The sequence below is a fragment of the Chelonia mydas genome, chromosome 17 (genome assembly GCF_015237465.2).
Source record: "Chelonia mydas isolate rCheMyd1 chromosome 17, rCheMyd1.pri.v2, whole genome shotgun sequence".
Classification (NCBI taxonomy): Eukaryota; Metazoa; Chordata; order Testudines; family Cheloniidae; genus Chelonia; species Chelonia mydas.
In genome coordinates, this window is record NC_051257.2 from 23,042,940 (window position 1) to 23,059,625 (window position 16,686).

General features: G+C 47.8%; 1 protein-coding gene across 16 annotated transcripts in view; it reads right to left on the reverse strand.

Moving 5' to 3' along the window:
• The window catches only part of TSPOAP1 (TSPO associated protein 1), a 231,462-nt gene that overhangs the window by 186,186 nt on the left and 28,590 nt on the right, over nucleotides 1–16,686 (reverse strand). For all 16 annotated transcript variants that reach the window (XR_006286347.1, XR_006286348.1, XR_006286349.1 and 13 more), the window contains 2 exons: nucleotides 10,785–10,961; nucleotides 3,536–3,805 (listed from right to left, as the gene is read on the reverse strand). Coding sequence is in view for 13 of the 16 variants with exons in the window: in XM_043531294.1 (XP_043387229.1) it covers nucleotides 3,536–3,805; nucleotides 10,785–10,961 (447 nt within the window). In the remaining 3 variants the exon portion in view is untranslated. The remainder of the gene's footprint in view (nucleotides 1–3,535; nucleotides 3,806–10,784; nucleotides 10,962–16,686) is intronic.

Consider the following 16,686-nt stretch of genomic DNA (forward strand, 5'->3'; position numbering starts at 1 on the left):
TCCAGTTTGCAAATTAATTCCAATTCAGCAGTCTCTCGTTGGAGTCTGTTTCTGAAGTTTTTTTGTTGAAGAATTGCCACTTTTAGGTCTGTAATCGAGTGACCAAAGAGATTGAAGTGTTCTCCAACTGGTTTTTGAAATGTTATAATTCTTGACGTCTGATTTGTGTCCATTTATTCTTTTATGTAGAGACTGTCCGGTTTGGCCAATGTACATGGCAGAGGGGCATTGCTGGCACATGATGGCATATATCACATTGGTAGATGAGCAGGTGAACGAGCCTCTGATAGCGTGGCTGATGTGATTAGGCCCTATGATGGTGTCCCTGAATAGATATGTGGACACAGTTGGCAACGGGCTTTGTTGCAAGGATAGGTTCCTGGGTTAGTGGTTTTGTTGTGTGGTGTGTGGTTGCTTGTGAGTATTTGCTTCAGGTTGGGGGGCTGTCTGTAAGCAAGGACTGGCCTGTCTCCCAAGATCTGTGAGAGTGATGGGTCGTCCTTCAGGATAGGTTGTAGATCCTTGATGATGCGTTGGAGAGGTTTTAGTTGGGGGCTGAAGGTGATGGCTAGTGGCGTTCTGTTATTTTCTTTGTTGGGCCTGTCCTGTAGTAGGTGACTTCTGGGTACTCTTCTGGCTCTGTCAATCTGTTTCTTCACTTCAGCAGGTGGGTATTGTAGTTGTAAGAACGCTTGATAGAGATCTTATAGGTGTTTGTCTCTGTCTGAGGGGTTGGAGCAAACGCGGTTGTATCATAGAGCTTGGCTGTAGACAATGCATCATGTGGTGTGGTCTGGATGAAAGCTGGAGGCATGTAGGTAGGAATAGCGGTCAGTAGGTTTCCGGTATAGGGTGGTGTTTATGTGACCATTGCTTATTAGCACCGTAGTGTCCAGGAAGTGGATCTCTTGTGTGGACTGATCCAGGCTGAGGTTGATGGTGGGATGGAAATTGTTGAAATCATGGTGGAATTCCTCAAGGGCTTCTTTTCCATGGGTCCAGATGATGATGTCATCAATGTAGCACAAGTAGAGTAGGGGCATTAGGGGATGAGAGCTGAGGAAGCGTTGTTCTAAGTCAGCTCTAAAAATTTTGGCATACTGTGGGGCCATGCGGGTACCCATAGCATACCTTCAAATCAGCGGCACTGCTATGGGTACCCGCATGGCCCCACAGTATGCCAACATTTTTTATGGCTGACTTAGAACAACGCTTCCTCATCACATCAGCCACACTATCAGAGGCACACACACACACACAGAGTATAAGTTTTGAACAATTTAATACTGTACACAGCAGTGATGATTGTGAAGCTTGGTTGAGCTGGTGAAGTCAGAGGGTGGAAGAAGGTGGGATATTTCCCAAGGAATGCCTTTCTGCTAAATGATGAACTAGCACTCGGCTGACCCCTGCAGGGATAACACGTTGTTAATGTAGCCTCACACTCTACAAGGTAGCACAAATGGAGGGAGGGGAGACAGCCTGGCAGACAGAGACAGAGACACACACCCTGTGTGTGGGAGAGAGTGCGCAATGCGCATTGCCCCTTTAAGTACGCTGACGCCACATTCTAAGTACATTGTCTTTAAAAACATCAGGAAGTTGAGACAGCAGCTGCGGCCAGCCCCCTCCGTCCTGAGCCCTGTTGTGTCTCCCCCCTGCTCTCTATGGAGAAGGGGTAAGCGGGGGGCAGGAGTGGGGGGAGGGGGACACCCTGACATTAGTCCCCCTCTTCCCCACTCCCCTGCACAGCAAGCAGGAGGCTCCCAGGAGCAGCTCCCAGGCAGAGGGCAGGAGCAGCACAGGGCAGTGGGGGAGGGACAGCTGAACTGCCGGCAATTGCTAGCCTGCTGGGTAGCTGCTGCACAGGGAACTTAGGGGAGCGGGGAGTGGATAGGGGGGCTGCCGGTCCACCCTGGTTCCAAGCCCCCCCAGCTCACTGCAATGGGCTGCTCTTCCTGCAAGCAGTGGACAAAGCAGGCGGCTGCCATACAACATTATAAGGGAGCATTGTACAACTTTAAACGAGCATGTTCCCTAATTGATCAGCAACATAACCAGGAAACAAAACAACTTTAAGTGAGGAGTTCCTGTATATTAGGAACAAAAGGAATCCCAAATGTGGTATTGGTCCATTACTAGATGGAAATGGTAGAATTTTCAATAATAATTCAGAAAAGGCAGAAGTATTCTGTAAATATTTCTGTTCTGGATTAGGGAAAAAGCCAGGTGATATATTCACATCATATGATGATGAAATACTTTCCATTCCAACAGTGACTAAGGAGGATGTAAAACAGCAGCTATTAAAGTTGGCCATTTTTAAATCAGCAGGTCCAGATAACTTGCATCCAAGAGTTTTATAAGAGCTGGCCAAGGAGCTTATTGGATGGTTAAGGCTGATAGTCAATAAATCTTGTGCAAGTTCCAAAGGAGTGGAAGAAAGCTAATATTGTGCCAATACTTAAACAGGATAACCTGGGCAATTATAGGCCTGTCAGTCACACATTAATCCTGATCAACATAATGGAACAGCTGATACAGAACTCAATAAAGAATTAAAGGAAGGTAATATAAGTAATGCCAATCAACATGGTTTTATGGAAAATAGGTCTTGTCCAACTAACCTGTTTATTGTGTACCAGGTTTTAGTGTGTGCGCACGCACACACAGAGCTGCCCTATTTCATCCAGCTTCAATACAGTTTTCAGAGGCTTCCAGAATGTGGGACATATTTTTTGCCCAACTTCACAAATGGAAAAATGTTGCACAAAGTGCTACCTTTTAATGGAAGTTTTGCAAAATCAAAGCACAAAAAGAACTGGCCTAGGCCTATCTCTACCTACACCACTGTCACCTTGCAAGGTTTAAGGATGCCATAGAACAGTGGCTCTCAACCTTTCCAGACTACTATACCTCTTTTAGGAGTCTGATTTGTCTTGCGTACCCCCAAGTTTCACCTCACTTAAAAACTACTTGCTTACAAAATCAGACATAAAAATACAAAAGTGGCATAGCACGCTATTACTGAAAAATAGCTGACTTTCTCATTTTACCATATAATTATAAAATAAATCAGTTGCGATATAAATATTTTACTTACATTTCACTGTATAGTATATGTACTGATTTGGCTAGTGCTTTTTCTGTAGCCTGTTGTAAAACTAGGCAAATATCTAGATGGGTTGATGTACCCCCTGGAAGACCTCTGCATACCCCCAGGAGTACATATGCCCCTGGTTGAGAACCACTGCCATAGGATTCACTCTGGGATATGCTTATTAGGCTTTCTATAGCAACCAGACTTACCATTCTCTCTCTTCATTATATGACACCTGACACCTTACCATACACTCACAGATGTCTTTCAGTATCTAAAAGGTCATTTTAAAAACCTGTAATATCTATTTCTAGCAGAGAGGATAATAACTGTAATAATCTTAGCAATTACACAACAGTAAAAGTTCTGTAAGAACATTCATTAATTGACTGATTAATTAGCAAAAACTTCAGATCATTGACCCAGATATCTCACCTTCCTATGTGCTCCCATTGCTAGTGTTGGCTCTCCTAATTGCACCCCCTTTGATAGAGATGAAAAATTTATGCTGGTATCTAGAGTTGGCACAGATGGTCCCAAGCAATTGGCAGCAATTGACGAAGAGCTTTTTGAACCAGCTTTAGAGGAATGGAGAGACTCCTTGAAATTCTTCAGTGCAATCTGTCTCTGTAACCGTAACACTTCCTTCTGAGATTCCCGCAACAGGTGATCAAAGTCTATGAGGTTCAGGCAATGAGGGCCCTCCTGAGGAAATGCAAACACAACATGATGTAGCCCCTGTGGTTGAAAGGATGGGAAATAGAGGTTGTTGGTTTTTTTCATGAATTGCCAAAGTGTTGTTCAATAGACAACAGACCGGCACAAACACACCTGCTCTGTTTGCAAACCACTAGAACCAACATGGTGGAAGGAGGAAGAAAATGACTATGGCCTAGATTCACAAAGGGACTTAGATGTCATGATGTTCACTGTCATGCCTAGTTTTGGGGTGCTTAGAAAATCACAAGAACACACTGATTCACAGAGCCTGTGTAAGGTGCCCAGGCTCCCTATGCAGTGCCTGGGGAGAGACAGGAGCATAAGGATACGATCCACAAAAGCCAGCAGCTGGGCAGGGAGCTAGCCAATGGGAAATGATGACTAAGTCCCACTCCCTTGTGAACATAGATGCCTGAGTCCAGGCTGCATGGAAGTGCCTATCTCTGCTACTGAATCACAGCCACGAATCCTCTCCTGATGTCGGGTGGCTCAGAGGCCTAATGCACTTCTTGTTAGAATCACTTAGGCAGGTGCCCAACTCTACCCAAAACAGCCAGAGGAGAAGGTGCAACTATGCACCTTATAACTATTAACTCAGCACTCCTCTGAGATGTGGGAGGCTAATGTACAATTCTCCCCTCTGCCTGAGGGGGATACAGGACTCAAACAGGGGGTCTTTTACCTCTCAGCATAGTGCTTTAACCACTGAGCTTTGGGATATTCTGACATGGGGCTCTCTAAATTTCTTCTGCTGAAGCTGTTCCATTGTGGATAAATAATTAGAGTCATTGGAGCAGGAGGGCTGGACACTAGGTCTCCCACCTGCTGGAGAGGGAGGAAGTTTGCCCTAACCACCAGCCAACAGAGTCATTCTCTCTCTCACTTTCTCTCTGGCCCAATGACTCCCTCTCTCTATCTCTCCTGTTGGCACTTTTCCACTTGGGATAAATACCTAAAGAGTCACTAGGCCAAAGAAAGATTGTAGTCTGGCAGTTAGCGTATCCAGCTGGGAGGTGGGAGACCCACAGTCTAGTTCCTCAACTCCAAGGACTCTTTAATTATTTATCCATAGTAAAACAGCTTCAATGGAAGAGACTAAGGGAGCCCCACATCAGACTAGCCCACAGCCCAGTGGTTAGCGCACACTCCTAAGTGGTAGGAGACCCCTATTCAAGTCCTTTATCTGCCTTGGGCGGAACTGAACTTGGGTCTCCCACCTCTAACCACTGAGCTAGAAATTATAAGGTGGGCAATGCCACCTCCTCCAGACAGATTTTGAATGGAACCTGATGCAGGTTTGCCTCTGAGAAAACCTACCAGATTGGGACACAGGCAGATGAACTATCTACCCCCCAGTTTGTAGATCGCTCTGGAATGTAGACAGGAGACACCTAGAGCGATGCAGCAGTGTGCACGTCCAGAGGCTGAAACATGGGCACCAAGGGAACTTTTACCCTGAAAATATAGGTGCTGAGTGAGTTTAGGCGCCTGCAGGGTTCAGCAGAGTTTTGTGGATCACAGTGAAGCCTAAAAGTGGGACAGAGGCACCTATGTACTTCTGTGAATCTCTTAGATTCGCCTGCGTCAATATGTGGCAACAGCTCCCCCTAGGTAGAACACTACCACATGAAGCCATGCAATCACCTCGCTGTTGATTTGACCTTAAGGGAGTTCCTGTATCCTGCACTTACAGGAGCTACTGCATGTACGATAACACCCAGCAGGGAGCGAGTCAGGATCACATTAATTATCCTCATTTTCCCTGCAAAGCGAGGGTCTGGTTTGAATTCTGGCTGTCTGACTTACTCAGTGTGAACGTTAGAAACTAAGAAGATAAGAACAGCCATACTGGATGAGGCCAATGGTCCATCTAGCTCAGAATCCTGTTTTCCGACAGTGGCCAGTGCCAGGTGCTACAGAGGGAATGAACAGAACAGGGCAATTATCCAGTGATCCATCCCAGCATCCACTCCCAGCTTCTGGCAGTCAGAGGCTAGGGACACCCAGAGCTTGGGGTTTCCTCCCTGACCATCTTGGCTAATAGCCATTGATTGACCTATCCTCCAGGAATTTATCTAGTTGATTTTTGAACCCAGTTATACTTTTGGCCTTCACAACATCCTCTGGCTATGAGGGATGACTGCAGGTTGTGTGAAGAAGTACTTCCTTTTGTTTGTTTCAAACTTGCTGTCTATTAATTTCATTGGGTGACCCTAGTTCTTGCGCTATGAGAAGGACTAAATAACCCTTCCCTATGCACTGTCTCCCCACCAGTCACAATTCTACAGACCTCGACTATGTCCCCTCTTAGCCGTCTCTTTTCCAAACTGAAAAGTCCCCATCTTTTTAATCTCTCATCAGAGACTATTCCATACCTCCAATCATTTTTGTTGCCCTTCTCTCTTCTTTTTCCAATTCTAATATATCTTCTTTGAGATGGGATGACCAGAACTACACACAGTATTCAAGGCATGGGCATACCATGGATTTATATAGTGGCATTACGATATTTACTGTCTTACTATCTATCTCTTTCCTAATGGTTCCTAACATTCTGTTGGCTTTTTTGACTGCGGCTGCACATTGAGGGGATGTTTTCATAGAACTATTCACAGTGACACCAAGATCTCATGAGGCATGGCGCTATAGGGACTGGCTTGAAGCCAGGATTAGAAGCCACGTCCGCCTGACTGCTAGACCCATGTCGAGTCCACTAAGGCAGTGATTTTTAGCTGGCAGGATGAGCAAAGGGTGAGCTGCAGCTTTATGCAAAAGCTCTCTCTCCCCCCCACCCAAACTCTCTAGGGGACAGTTGCTAAGGCCAGGGGGAGTGTGGGATCAGGAAAGAGAAGCTCATTCCTTCTGCCTGGCCCAGCTAGGCTGTTGCTACTGCCATTACACCCCACCCCTTCTGCAGCCTTCTTGCTGCTCTCTACCTACACCACATGGAGCTCCAGAAAGCACCACTGGGAGATGCCATGACACAAATGGCCTGGCCTGCATGGCGCCCCAATGCTCAGGTATTTCCAGAACATCAACAATTCTCCAGTGCTGCAGGCAATGCAGGTGGAGAAACAATGAGCTGAAGAAGCAAGTCCACCCTCAGCACTGCCCACCAGGCCCTGCCCAGAGGTCCGTCCACCTAACTCACCTAATGCATCCGATGAAGTGAGCTGTAGCTCACGAAAGCTCATGCTCAAATAAATTGGTTAGTCTCTAAGGTGCCACAAGTACTCCTTTTCTTTTTGCAAACTCACATAGAATCATAGAAGTGTAGCTGATTTTCATTTTGTTGTCTAGCCCAGTTCTCCAGTTTATCAAGATCCCTCTGAATTTTAGCTCTTTCCTCCAAAGCGTCATCTGCAAACTTGATCAGGATGCTCTCTATTCCTACATCTAGGTCATTAATAAAGATGTTAAACAACACCAGGCCCAGAACGGATCCCTGTGAAACCCCACGTGAGACTTCCCTCCAATCCAACAGCATTCCATTAATAGTGACTCTTTGTTGCAGTTGCTTAACCAATTATGACAGGTTTCAGAGTAGCAGCCGTGTTAGTCTGTATTCGCAAAAAGAAAAGGAGGACTTGTGGCACCTTAGAGACTAACCAATTTATTTGAGCATGAGCTTTCGTGAGCTGTAGCCACCCCAGGTACATACATTTGGTCTCAGATGGATCATACCGGGGGCAGCTATCCCCTTCCACAGCTTGTGCCACTGTGGCTACACTTCTGCTTTTAGAATTGCTAGTTCCATCAGAGCTAGCATGGGTTTGTCTCCTCCAGCTGGAAATTACACTTTCCAGTTCCAGCACAGACACACCTTTAGAGCTTAGCAATATGTGTGAGTAGTCCAAATTATTCCTTCCAATGTACATTATCTTGCACTTATCTATGTAGACTTTAATCTGCCAAAGTGTTGTCTGTTCACCTCACTTTGTTGGGTTCTTCTGCAGCTCCTCCTCACCCTGTGACCCCTGTGTTTATGGTGCCTGATGCTTCCCATTATGAAGATTCTTCTGCCAGTTTTTTTTAAAAATCTAGTGTCTCTGTGGTTTACAGAAGGAACTTGACATTTGCCAAAGGGGTAGTCCTGAGTTAAGGGAGTTGCCTATGGCTGGCACCATGGAAATTCATTCAGATTTGGGCACGTTATTCACAGATTTTTTTTAAGGCCAGAAAGGACTATTACGTCATCTAGTCTGACCTCCTGTGTAACACAAGCCAGAGGATGTTACCCAGTGATTCCTACATCAAGTCCATCATTTCTGGTCTACAGCAGATCTGTGAGAGACAACTAATTTTGATCTAAAAACCTCAAATGACCAAAAACCCACCGTTTTCCTTAGTAAGTTGTTGCAATGGCTAACTCACCTCACTATTAAACATTTGCAATGTATTTCCAGTCTGAATTTATCTAGCTTCAACTTCCAGCTCTTGTAGATCTTGTTCTGCCTTTTTCTGCCTGACTAAATTCCATGCAGATAAGTGCAAGGTAACATGCACTGGAAGGAATAATTTGAATTACTCACCCCCTTCGCTGGGTTCTAAATCACTGCTAATCACTCAGGAAGGAAAGTGAGAGTATCATTCTGGCCAGCTCAACCTTAATTCTGGCCTTTTCTAACTTCTGAGTGCTTGACTTTGGGATTACGGTCCTTTGATACAGTTTTTAAAAAATAATGAATATATGATAGAACTCTGGATTAGTAATGGCCCTATCAGGGCTTAATCCTGAGAGGAGCTCAGCTCGCCAGCCCTGTTCCAACAAAGCACTGCAGCATGTGCTTAGCTTTCAGCAGTGGGCAGCACAACTGAAGACTGATGAAGTCACTCAGAAGAAGTGCAGTCCAGAGACTAGAGCAGTAGCCTGGGACTTGAGTCAGTTCCCTGCTCTGCTCCAGACAAGACACCTAGGGCTAGATTCACAAAGGTACTGAGGTTCCTCCACACCAGAATTACATGTCTCTATCTGGGTTTAGGCCTCTAAATCCCAATTTTAGGCTCCACTGTGACTCTCAAAACTCCCACAGAAACCTTGTAGGCACCGAAATTCACATAACACCTACATTTTCAGGGTAAAAGTTCCCTCCGCACCTACACTTCTGCCTCTGATCACATGCGCTGCTGCCTCCCTCTAGGTGTGCAGACACCCGTCTCTCCCCGGCACCCAACCATGAACCAGGGAAGTTCCTCTGCCTCACTTGTATGCAGGACACAATCCAGTAGACATGCTCAGAGGCGCCCTTTTGGATAGGGTCCCATTCAAACAGGGAGGAAACGGCAGCGCCCACTAGCCTGGGATGTGGGAGACCCAGGTTCAATTCCCCTCTCTGCCAGACAAGAAGAAAGGATTTGAACAGGTGCATGGTGGCTCCTCTGGCTGTTTCGTGTGGAGTTGGGCACCTGCCTAAGTCATTTGCACAAGAAACACCTTAGGTGCCTGAGTGGTTCTGGCCTGTTAACCACTAGCAGAGATAGGTGCCTCCTTGCAACCTGGATTTAAACATCTACTGTATCTCTGTGGGGGAGCAGGGCTTAGTCAACATCTCCCATTGGCTAGATTAGGCAGCTCCCCACCTAGAGTGCTGGCTTTTGTGGATCATATTCTTCCACACCTGTTGCTCCCCGTCCATGGTACAAGGAACCTGCGGGCTTTGTCGATGGCAGTGTGTTCCAGTGATTTGCTAGGCACCTAAAAGTGCAGCGTTGTGATGATGAGCAGCATGATGCCTAAGTCCCTTTGTGAATCTTACTCCTAGTCTCTTGGTATCTCAATTATCTTTCTGTCAAATGAGGAAAACAGCCCTGCCCTGCCTCACAGGAGGGTTGTGATGATAAATCCATTACTGACTGAGGTGTGAGTAGGGGCCTAGAGCAGTAGCTGGGTTACTGTCAAACTTCAGAGACCGCTAGTGAATCTGACAACGCTGGAATATTATTGTGTGTAAAAAATGAAGTATTTGCAATAATTAACTTGTTCTACTGCTAAAACGGATCCATGAATATTTGGCTTGGGAAAGGAATTCACTCTGGGGCAAGCTGTCCAGAGTACTGAAACACTTTCACTGGCAGCAGCATTTGTAAAAGCATAAATTTTAAGTGTTATCAAACAGTCATGCAGAATATTCGTGGAACCCAAATGTAGACTCTGCAGCTGTGAGTAGGCACGATGGAGACCCACTCTAGAGCTATCGCACTCAGTCAGAGAACACAACTGTGAGCTGTGTGTCCCAACAAAACAGCTTGACTTTTGAAAGGAAAATATTTACCACAAGCTGTTCTTTAATTGCAGAATTAGAGCGGGTTCAGAGAAGAGCAACAAGAATGATCAAGGGCCTGGAAAACTCATCTGAAGGGAGACTGAAAAGACTGGGACTGTTTACCTTAGACAGGAGACAAATAAGAGGGGTTGTGATAAAATAGTAAATGGTCTAGAAGTTCTCCCTGTCTCATAACACAAGAACAAGGAAATATCAATTAAATTACAAGGTGAGAAATTCAAAACCAGCAAAGGAAATACTTCTTCTCTGGGCATGTAATTAGACCATGTAACTCACTGCCACCAGATGTTGTTGAAGCCAACAATTTAGTGAGATTCAAAAAGAGATTAGACATATATATGGATACAACATCCCAGATCCTACTAATGCTAACAAACATTTTGGAAGGGAAATAAACCCTCCTGTTTCAAGACTTAAGCCAATCTCTAAGTATCAGAGACTTTATGGGGTGCAGGTAATCAAACATCTACCCACTGCAGGGCTCTTGCACCTTCCTCTGACACATCTGGGGCTGGCCACTGTCAGAGACAGGAGACTGGGCTAGCTGGACCGTGGGTCTGAGCCAGGCATGTAATTCCCACGTTCCTCTCTAACAAGCTACACACCAAGAATTATACTGAAGACATTTGAAAACTGAAAACTGTCCATGCCAATGAGTAAAACCCCAGAAAGACACTCACCTTCCCAGCTGTGAGCTTCGCCTGTAGCTCCCAACACTCCTGCTGCAAAGCTTCAATTTGTTTATCTTTCGCTAGGAGTGCACTGGCCTGTTCTGTCAAGTCCTTGGCACGCTGGTGGGCACATGCTTTTTTACACAGCTCTAGGCTGGAGCCCTTCACAGCCACTGGAGCATTTACCTGCACCAGGGAGAGAACAGCAAGGGAGAAACCACACATGTGGTGGTAGTGTTAATAAATGCACAGTTAGGCAGCAGGCACAGAGCAAAGAACCAGAGCTGGGGGGATCACTAACTTTTTAGGTTTGCTGGCAGCTTCGAAAAATTGAAAGAAAAAATATCAGTTGGAACTTCTGAAAAATTTTGGTGAATCAAAAAAGTTGGCAAAAAATGTGCTCTGGAGCAAAGAAATGTTCTGTTCCGACTCCAGGCACTTTGAAAAGCAAAGCAAAGGGAATGAAGGGCTTGTTTCACAAAGCAGGTGGTGCTCTTATAAGCTTTAGCCCATGGCTCTCACCTGGGATGAGATGAAAGACCCAGGCTCAAGGCCCCTCTGCCTCTTGTTTTAGATGGATTTGAATTGGTTTTCCCACATTGCATCCCACTGAGCTACAGGTAGTCTGGGCACAGGTTGTGCTCAAGGAGCACCTGGTTCTACTGTGTGCTCATGCAGTCAGTCAAAATGACTCTCAGCAGACGGCTAGACCGCTCAGAGGGGAGTCCCTGCTCCACAGCAGGCAGAGAAGGGAAGTGAACCTGCATCTTCCACATCCCACAAGTGCCCTGACCACTGAGCTAAAGGCTCCTCTTCCTCTGTTAGCTTGTGAGTGGAGGGAGGGGAGACGAATCCGGAGGGACTGAGCTGGAGATGACTGCTGGGCTCCCAGAGACACCAGAGGGGCTGCCGGGCAGAGGGAGATTGGGACCCATCAGCTCTAGATGGAGGTTAATTAGCATTTCTTGTTAAGAGGCCAAAGCCATGGCCCACAGGAGCGAGCAGCAGAGAGAGAAGAAGGTGCAATGCCCTGTGCATGAGACGCATTCTACCCTAGGAAATGCAGCAGGAGTTAATAGCAAGTGTGGCTGGGGTGGTACTGAGCATAGGTCAGCTGTAAGTGCAGACAGGATCAGGCGATGTCCAGCACCATGCAGCAGCCTGGCTGAACTGTGCGTGCATGGCTGAACCAGTGCTGGGTACTGTCTGGCTCCAACTCCACATGCATCCCCCACCCAGCTGCACCCACCACCAGAGCCCATTGCCAGCAATGGTGACATTTCCCAGGGTAGCCTTAATCACTGAGTGCTGGCAAAGCAGCCATCAGTCATGGCCAGGCTCCTCTGCTCTTCTCCAGATGCTCAACAGCCTTTACACAAGGGGCAGCCTTGGCAAAATCGAAGTTCTCCGCACCACTGCAAAACGAAGCCAGTTCCCAAGGTTCAGGATTTAATAGAAACCTGCTCACGGGTGACTCCCACCCCCAGTGTGAATTTCCTCCTCCGTCAGTGCAAAGGGGATAGATAACTCAGTACAAACTCTTGTTTTCTAACTCCTTTCATATATCAAATCATCCAGCAGCAGGATCTCCGTGCTCAGGGGACCTTGCATCGCTAGGCAGGCCCAGTGTGCTGCAGCATATCCGGGCACTGAAGCCACCTCTAGCAACCAAATGCTAACTCCTCAGCACCTCTCCCTTTAAATATACGCCTGCCACAGCAGCAGTGCACAGATGCCTCCCACACATTCCCTTATTACACAAGGCTGGTGTATTGTAACTAGACCAGCTAGAAATCAAGTTGTCCATTATACATTTTGTTTCTCTGAGGTTAGCAGCTCAGAGTGTTCATGTTCCAACACTCTGAAATCAGGTGTGTGTGTTTCTGGTGCTCATTGAAACCCATTGAGCCTTTCCTGTTCTGGAGAGATACAGAAGATCTTTGATGCAGTCTGAGGAGGAAAAGGGGGAGTTTTACTGGTCCATGTTATTTCTGCATCTCAGATGCCCCACTTTATCCACAAGTGCCAGGCAACAGTGCCCATGAGATGCTGCTGATTTCTTTGCCCAGTCCCTGAAAGGTGCTTTGTGCTGCACAGAGAACTTGCAAAGAAAGCTCCCACGGGGGGAGCTTGCAATGGACATTTCAGAAAGGGCACAACCCCACAGCAGAGAGTTCTCCAGCAGTACAACCACACAGCGACCCGTCACTCCACTGTACCTGCACCTCAGGGTCGTTCAATAAGGGGTTTTCAGCTATCTAAAAAGCAATGATCCTAGTCTCACTTCTCATGGGGACTGCAGAAGGAGAGGTGGCACGCACCCAGTTCCAGTATCCAGACAGTGCCTGTCCTGCCTTCTCCTGTTGACATAGCTGCCACCTCTTTCAGAGCTGGATTGACTATGCCGACAGGAGAGCTCTCTGATAACAGTTTTCAAGTACATAAAAGGTTGTTACAAGGAGGAGGGAGAAAAATTGTTCTTCTTAACTGCCGAGGACAGGACAAGAAGCAATGGGCTTAAATTGCAGCAAGGGCAGTTTAAATTGAACATTAGGAAAAACTTCCTAACTGTCAGGGTGGTTAAGCAATGGAATAAATTGCCTAGGGAGGTTGTGGAATCTCCATCATTGGAGGTCTTTAAGAGCAGGTTAGACAAACACCTATCGGAGATGGTCTAGATAATACTTAGCCCTGCCATGAGTGCCGGGGACTGGACTAGATGACCTCTCAGGGTCCCTTCCAGTCCTATGTTTCTCCCCCCAAACCATGCCAAGGCTTCCTGGGTGCTCAGGAGACTGAACCAGGGGAAATAACCATCTGCCAGATGACTTTTGCAAACGGCTGAAGATGCCCTGACTGAGCAGGCGAGTCTCTAAGCAGTGCTATCTGCTCTGTCAAGGCTGTTCTGCTCCTGCCTTTCAGCATGGGTGCTCATCTACGCTTCAAAAGCTGCATTGGTACAGCTGCGGCTGTGCCACTTAAGTGCAGACGGCCCGATGCCAACAGGAGAGAGCTCTGCTGTCGCTGTAGTCACAGACTCTCAGGGCTGGAAGGGACCTCAGGAGGCCATCTAGTCCTACCCCCTGCTCAAAGCAGGACCGATCCCCAATTTTTGCCCCAGATCCCTAAATGGCCCCCTCAAGGATTGAGCTCACAACCCTGGGGTTAGCAGGCCAATGCTCAAACCACCGAGCTATCCCTCCCCCATTAATAAGCAATTGACCCACCTCCACAAGAGGCAGTTGCTATGTCGACAAGAGAAGTTCTCCCGCTGACATAGCACTGTATACACGGGCCTAGGGTAGTGTACTGTGCTGCTCAGGGAGACACCCTGAGAGATGCAGTTATACTGCTCTAAGCCTGCAGTGTAGACCTGGCCTCAGGACATGTCTACACTTAAAATACTACAGCTGCACCACTGCAGCACTGCCCTATAGACACTCCTATGCGAGCAGGAGGGGTTCTCCCGTCAGCGTTGCTACCCACCTCCCCAAGAGGCAGTAGCTAGGTCGGCAGGAGAATTCCGGTGCTGTCTACGACAGGCATTAGGTCCATTTCGCTGTGGCTCTCCAGAGATGGATTTCTCCCATAGCTGTACCAACGTAAGTGCCTAGTGTAGCCCAGGCCTCAGACTCTTCCTCCTAATGAGAAGCTATGACCTGGCTGGGGATCTCACTAGTATTGCTTTGGAGCAGGGTTAGCACTGAGCTTGCGTACGTGACACCCATTTCCCAGGGGAGACACAGGAGCCCTGAGAGGGACCTGCCTCGAGCCACACAGCACATCAGTGCAACCATCTAAATTCAGACTCGGTGTTCCTTGTCCCAGGCCCTGTCCCAGCAGACTCGGCTGCCTTGGACCTTTGCTGCTGGCAGTTGAGCAGCAGGGGCTTCTGCCTGCACCTCTGCCTCTGAAAGGCCCTGGCCAGGAGAAGGGGAAGGGGAAGGGGACGCAGTTCTGAGTGGTGGAGAAGCTTGGACACGTAGGCATACCCCTTGTGTCCTGCCTGGCGAGTGAGCAGAGCTGCAGCACAGACTCTCCGCAAAGGACTTTGAGGCACTAAGCTCAGCCCAGTGTATACCGAGAAAGGCTTTTACCCCCGCCCCCCGCCGGCCCCAGGCGTCACCCACTGGCAGAGGCCTAACACACAGTGAGCAACTGGTCCCACTCGGCCAGGCCGTGGAGGAAGCGCACAGCTTGCCTCTGAATGCTCAGCAGAGACACTGCTACCCCCACTTGTGTGGGCATGTTCCAGGAAGTAAATTCAACCTGGAGCAGACACCTAATGCCCACACACCAAACCAGTGGCTACCCCACCCAGTGGTCAGGACTGTCATCACGTCCTCTCCCATCACCTTGTGTCAGGGTTCCTTCCCCACTCTGAACTCTGGGGTACAGATGTGGGGACCCGCATGAAAGACCCCCTAAGATTATTCTTACCATCTTAAGTTAAAATTTCCCCAAGGCACAGATTCCTTTCTTGCCTTGCGATCGCTGCCACCACCAAATGATTTAACAAACAATCAGGGAAAGGACCACTTGGAGTCCCATTCCCCCAAAATAGTCCCCCAAGCCTACACCCCCTTTCCTGGGGAAAGCTTGAGCATATATCCTCACCAACTGGTTACAAAGGGACTACAGATCCAAACCCTTGGGTCTTAGAACAATGGAAAAATCAGTCAGGTTCTTAAAAAGAAGGATTTTATTTAAAGAGAAAAAGGTAAAAGAATCACCTGTGTAAACTTGGGCTGGTAGTTAACCTACAGAGTAGCGGAAAATTCAAAGAGCACAGAGGAACCCTTAGCCTTAGTTTCAAAGTTACAACAAAACAAAACTTCCCTCTAGCAAAGGGAAAATTCACAAGTTGAGAAAACAAAGATAAACTAATATGCCTTGCCTGGCTGTTACTTACAAGTCTGAAATATGAGAGACTTGTTCAGAAAGATTTGGAGAACATGGATTGATGCCCGGTCCCTCTTAGTCCCAAGAGCAAACAGCCACAGAAAACAAAGAAGCCAACACAAAACGTCCCTCCCCCCCCAGATTTGAAAGTATCTTTTGTCCCCATTGGTTCCTGTGGTCAGGTGCCAACCAGGTTACTTGAGCTTCTTAACCCCTTACAGGTCAGGAGGAATTTAGGCTACCCCTATGGTTACGACACCTTGTGTGTGGCACATCTCTTCCCATTCCAGTTCCTACAGCCCCTCACTCTCTCCAGCTCCCGGTTCCTCAGCACACTGCAGACATGCCGCCTGGCCAGGGCCAGACTCTAGCCCCTGGTGCTTGGTCCTTCTCCTCCATTCAGGATCCAGCCTCTCCCTCCTCCCACCCCAGGCAGGCTCCAGGCCCTACCCCCCTGCACTGGCATCACACCTGCCTACCTCAGGCCTGTTGGTCAGAGACTCTAACTTCCTGGCCTCTTCTGGAGCTCCCCTTGCCATAGCAGGCCAGGGTGAACCTCTCTGAAGTCAGACAAAAGATCTTCCCAGCAAAAAGCCCTGGGCTGGAGAACACCCTGAGGTGGGGGCTGAATGTGCTGTAGCCTGACCATGGTCACAGCCTGGTGCAAACCACACAGGCAGCCTCAAAAACTAAGAGAAGGGGTAAAGAGCAGGAAGGGAGGAAGGCATTGCCAGAGCAGGTGATGCTTGCAGCCCAGGTAACCCAATGGCCTGTCTCTAACAGGGGCCAGCCACAGCTGCTTCAGCAGAGGTGCAAGAAGCCCTCCAGTGGGTAGTTCTGGACTAATTTGCCCATGGGGAAGTGTAATGGCATGGAGGTCACCCCAGCGTGTCCCTTGTGATCAGGTACAACATGATCGGTGAGACCCTTCCTCAGTTTCCCTCACCCAGGGCATAAACAAGTCCAAGCAGGCTTTCCAGTACTAAAGAGCATCCTCTTCAGAGGGCCT